This window comes from Podarcis vaucheri, assembly GCF_965113315.1.
Source record: "Podarcis vaucheri genome assembly, chromosome: 16".
NCBI lineage: Eukaryota > Metazoa > Chordata > Lepidosauria > Squamata > Lacertidae > Podarcis > Podarcis vaucheri.
This window is the reverse complement of record NC_138754.1, coordinates 10,113,488-10,118,986: the sequence shown is the minus strand read 5'-3', so window position 1 is coordinate 10,118,986 and position 5,499 is coordinate 10,113,488. Positions and strand designations below refer to the sequence as shown.

At 53.0% G+C, this 5,499-nt stretch overlaps 1 protein-coding gene across 3 annotated transcripts in view; it reads left to right on the top strand.

Moving 5' to 3' along the window:
- Positions 1-5,499, top strand: part of MUC1 (mucin 1, cell surface associated) — a 35,460-nt gene that overhangs the window by 17,639 nt on the left and 12,322 nt on the right. For 2 of the 3 annotated variants that reach the window (XM_082202215.1, XM_082202216.1), the window contains 6 exons: positions 25-215; positions 595-668; positions 1,016-1,149; positions 2,370-2,560; positions 2,939-3,012; positions 3,359-3,627. In XM_082202215.1, the coding sequence (XP_082058341.1) occupies positions 25-215; positions 595-668; positions 1,016-1,149; positions 2,370-2,560; positions 2,939-3,012; positions 3,359-3,623 (929 nt within the window). In that variant the 3' untranslated portion in view covers positions 3,624-3,627. Of the gene's footprint in view, positions 1-24; positions 216-594; positions 669-1,015; positions 1,150-2,225; positions 2,561-2,938; positions 3,013-3,358; positions 3,628-4,712; positions 4,901-5,278; positions 5,353-5,499 lie in introns of those variants that run through there. The other variant, XM_082202217.1, reaches the window with a different exon arrangement.

Below are 5,499 nucleotides of genomic sequence, written 5' to 3'. Positions count from 1 at the left end.
TGAGATCGTTTCCTTTCACCTCAGTGACCAAGCAGGAGACGCCAACGACTTCTTCTCCCACCACGACTAGCACCACCTCAAAGACAACCACACCTAAGCCTCCCATAGAGCAGACGTTCACCGTCACTTTCCACATCGCAATGGATTTTACTGAGGACTTGTCGAATCCGTCCTCCGAAGCGTACCAGAACCTGGAGGCGAGAATCAGGAAGATGGTAAGTTTTACAACCTTTCCACCCCCTGGGTGCCCCCTTGCACAGGGGAGAGAAATGCTGCCCCCCAGCCTCTCAGTCCGGGGGGGGGGGGCTGCTCATCTGTAAAGAGTAAGGCAGGTATCTCTGTGCCACTGCAGAGCTATGGGGCTTCCAGGTTTGTGACGCAGTTTCCTGGGGATTGTCAGCCCCTATATGCAATCTTCAATTCCCCCTCGTCCCTGCTGCCCCACGCGTTCTCCCCTATGCCTCTGTTTTCCTGTGGGGTGGGGTGGGGCAAACAGAAGGTGAGAAGGCTGACTTCATCCCAGCCATGTCTCAAGCCTCAGAAAAAGAGTTAATAGCATAATGCAACATCCGTACTACCCTTTTCTTTCCGCAGTATGAGGATGTTTTCAACTGTTCAGGATGCTCTGCTGAAGGGAAATATCTAGGATACACGGTGAATTCTTTCAGGTACGGAAGGGGGATTATATGAGGGCACCCACCTGAGCTAGGTGGGTCCAGCTGAGTATAGGGCAGCTTCCTGTGTTTCTGCTAAGCATGTACATGTCTCCACTGCAGGGGGTGGAACAGATGGCCCTTGAGGTCCCCTCCACGTCTACAATTCTGGTTTCATGCCATGATATGCTCAGGCAGAAAACAATCCTCGCTGGCCGCGTTCCCTGGCAAAACCAGAGATTTAAACCAGGGACCTTCTGCATGTAAAGAAGCTGCTCTTCTGCTGAGTGATGGGAGTGTGGGACTGTCTAGCTGCATTTCCAAATCCGCCAACGCTTCTCTTTTCCCTTTCCAACGTACAGTAGCGGTTCAGTGCTGGCAGATACAACGGTACGCTTCCAGGAAAGTCCAGATGTTTCCGCCGATAAGCTCCGCACTGCTCTGAGCGACGCACCTGAAGACAAACGGCAGGGTCTGAACCTGACCCAGATTGAAGGTGAAGGGCTGAAGGATGAACAGTGGGGGGCTGGGTACTACAGCAAAGCATCCCTCGGGATGTGTCTGCGACACAAGACTCAGAGCCTCTTGTGCAGCTCCAGGCACAGAATTCCCTTCCTGGAAGTCTAGGCAGGTTTCCAGCCCTCAGTGCTGAAACTGGGATGATTTCTGTAGATTAATATGCACACCGCAGATTTCATTTATGCAAAACAACAGCATGACGCTCTGGCCGGAAACACACCAAATATTTAAGGCCCTTTGGTTGGACACCAAAGTAGCACTCAACCTCTCTATCTATTGGCACAAGGATTTCTCCCTGCACAGGGAGACGCTCTCATCTCACCACACCCCTCATGAAACTGCTCTGGGGGTTCCCCCCAGCCCTCTGGAGCAGATCTGGAGATGACACGGGGTTCACTTGGGCCGGGAGGGAGGAGAGGAGGAAATGTCCCATTGAGCAAACAGCAAGCCTTGCGAGGACAGGACGCAATAGCTGAATGCCGCCCGCTTCAGCTTGCCCCCAGGTATCCTGGGAATAGTGCTTGAGCGCTCACAGAGCTATGATTCCAAGCATCCTTAGCAACCTGGTTCCCAGGATCCTTGCAGATTTCCCATGCATTTAAACATATGGTGGGTACAGAGCATGAGGGATGTAGTGAGGTTGCAGAATCCAACTACTTTTACCACAGATGATCTACCCAGTGAGCTATGGGTCTTCCCCACAGATTTCCCATTCCTCCCCAAAGGGAGAGGAGTAAATGGACATGGAGGGGACTCCCACCGGAAACACCCGTTCCTACCTACACATTCCTACCATTGCGGGGTGATGGTGGGCTGGAACGCTTGACTGTGGAGGCAGCTTCCGGGTCTCCTTCCGGGGGCTCCTCCTGCTCCAGCTGGGGGGCCCCTCTCGCCCCACTGATCTGCTTCCTGCTCAGGCGGTGCCCATAGAAAGAGCAGAAAGAGATGCTCAAACTTCAACAACCCCCGCAGGTGACTATGTATGGGGATGGAGATCAATGGGACTGAAAAGGGCTGGGAGTCGGACAAATGCAAAGAAGGGGGCTTCCCGTAATCCTGAAAGTAAGACTCCAACCCAAGCTTGAGCACCTCTAGGCACAATCCCTGAGCAGGACAGCAGGCCTGCCTCTTCTTCCTCCACCACAAATCTTTTCCTTCAGGGAGGGGTCCTAATGAGATCATTTCCTTTCACCTCAGTGACCAAGCAGGAGATGCCAACGACTTCTTCTCCCACCACGACTAGCACCACCTCAAAGACAACCACACCTAAGCCTCCCATAGAGCAGACATTCACCGTCACTTTCCACATCGCAATGGATTTTACTGAGGACTTGTCGAATCCGTCCTCCGAAGCGTACCAGAACCTGGAGGCGAGAATCAGGAAGATGGTAAGTTTTACAACCTTTCCACCCCCTGGGTGCCCCCTTGCACAGGGGAGAGAAATGCTGCCCCCCAGCCTCTCAGTCCGGGGGGGGGGGCTGCTCATCTGTAAAGAGTAAGGCAGGTATCTCTGTGCCACTGCAGAGCTATGGGGCTTCCAGGTTTGTGACGCAGTTTCCTGGGGATTGTCAGCCCCTATATGCAATCTTCAATTCCCCCTCGTCCCTGCTGCCCCACGCGTTCTCCCCTGTGCCTCTGTTTTCCTGTGGGGTGGGGTGGGGCAAACAGAAGGTGAGAAGGCTGACTTCATCCCAGCCATGTCTCAAGCCTCAGAAAAAGAGTTAATAGCATAATACAACATCCGTACTACCCTTTTCTTTCCGCAGTATGAGGACGTTTTCAACTGCTCAGGATGCTCTGCTGAAGGGAAATATCTAGGATACACGGTGAATTCTTTCAGGTACGGAAGGGGGATTATATGAGGGCACCCACCTGAGCTAGGTGGGTCCAGCTGAGTATAGGGCAGCTTCCTGTGTTTCTGCTAAGCATGTACATGTCTCCACTGCAGGGGGTGGAACAGATGGCCCTTGAGGTCCCCTCCACCTCTACAATTCTGGTTTCATGCCATGATATGCTCAGGCAGAAAACAATCCTCGCTGGCCGCGTTCCCTGGCAAAGCCAGAGATTTAAACCAGGGACCTTCTGCATGCAAAGCAGCTGCTCTTCTGCTGAGTGATGGGAGTGTGGGGCTGTCAAGCTGCATTTCCAGATCCGCCAACGCTTCTCTTTCCCTTTCTAACGTACAGAAATGGCTCAGTGCTGGCAGATACAACGGTACGCTTCCAGGAAAGTGCAGATGTTTCCGCCAATAAGCTCCGCACTGCTCTGAGCGACGCACCTGAAGACAAACGGCAGGGTCTGAACCTGACCCAGATTGAAGGTGAAGGGCTGAAGGATGAACAGTGGGGGGCTGGGTACTACAGCAAAGCATCCTTCAAGCTGTGTCTGCGACACAAGACTCAGAGCCTCTTGTGCAGCTCCAGGCATAGAATTCCCTTCCTGGAAGTCTAGGCAGGTTTCCAGCCCTCAGTTCTGAAAGTGGGATGATTTCTGTAGATTAATATGCACACCGCAGATTTCATTTATGCAAAACAACAGCATGACGCTCTGGCCGGAAACACACCAAATATTTAAGGCCCTTTGGTTGTACACCAAAGTAGCACTCAACCTCTCTATCTATTGGCACAAGGATTTCTCCCTGCACAGGGAGACGCTCTCATCTCACCACACCCCTCATGAAACTGCTCTGGGGGTTCCCCCCAGCCCTCTGGAGCAGATCTGGAGAAGACACAGGGTTCACTTGGGCCGGGAGGGAGGAGAGGAGGAAATGTCCCATTGAGCAAACAGCAAGCCTTGCGAGGACAGGACGCAATAGCTGAATGCCGCCCGTTTCACCTTGCCCCCAAGTATCCTGGGAACAGTGCTTGAGCGCTCACAGAGCTGTGATTCCCAGCATTTTTAGCAACCTGGTTCCCAGGATCCTTGCAGAGATCCCATGTATTTAAACGTATGGTGGGTACACAGGAAGAGGCATGTAGTGAGGTTGCAGAATCCAGCTTATTCTACCACAGATGATCTACCCAGTTAGCTATGGGTCTTCCCTACAGCTTTCCCATTCCTCACCAAAGGGAGAGGAGTAAATGGACATGGAGGGGACTCCCACTGGAAACACCTGTTCCTACCTACACGTTCTTTTCATTGTGGGGTGATGGTGGGCTGGAACACTTGACTGTGGAGGCAGCTTCCGAGTCTCCTTCCGGAGGCTCCTCCTGCTCCAGCTGGGGGGCCCCTCTCGCCCCGTTGATCTGCTTCCTGCTTAGGTGGTGCCCATAGAAAGAGCAGAAAGAGATGCTCAAACTTCAACAACCATCGCAGGTGACTATGTATGGGGATGGAGATCAATGGGACTGAAAAGGGCTGGGAGTGGGACAAATGGAAAGAAGGGGGCTTCCCGTAATCCTGAAAGTAAGACTCCAACCCAAGCTTGAGCACCTCTAGGCACAATCCCTGAGCAGGACAGCAGGCCTGCCTCTTCTTCCTCCGCCACAAATCTTTTCCTTCAGGGAGGGGTCCTAATGAGATCATTTCCTTTCACCTCAGTGACCAAGCAGGAGACGACGCCACCTTCTCCTACCACAGCTAGCACCACCTCAAAGACAACCACACCTAAGCCTCCCATAGAGCAGACGTTCACCGTCACTTTCCACATCGCAATGGATTTTACTGAGGACTTGTCGAATCCGTCCTCCGAAGCGTACCAGAACCTGGAGGCGAGAATCAGGAAGATGGTAAGTTTTACAACCTTTCCACCCCCTGGGTGCCCCCTTGCACAGGGGAGAGAAATGCTGCCCCCCAGCCTCTCAGTCCGGGGGGGGGGGCTGCTCATCTGTAAAGAGTAAGGCAGGTATCTCTGTGCCACTGCAGAGCTATGGGGCTTCCAGGTTTGTGACGCAGTTTCCTGGGGATTGTCAGCCCCTATATGCAATCTTCAATTCCCCCTCGTCCCTGCTGCCCCACACGTTCTCCCCTGTGCCTCTGTTTTCCTGTGGGGTGGGGTGGGGCAAACAGAAGGTGAGAAGGCTGACTTCATCCCAGCCATGTCTCAAGCCTCAGAAAAAGAGTTAATAGCATAATACAACATCCGTACTACCCTTTTCTTTCCGCAGTATGAGGACGTTTTCAACTGCTCAGGATGCTCTGCTGAAGGGAAATATCTAGGATACACGGTGAATTCTTTCAGGTACGGAAGGGGGATTATATGAGGGCACCCACCTGAGCTAGGTGGGTCCAGCTGAGTATAGGGCAGCTTCCTGTGTTTCTGCTAAGCATGTACATGTTTCCACTGCAGGGGGTGGAACAGATGGCCCTTGAGGTCCCCTCCACCTCT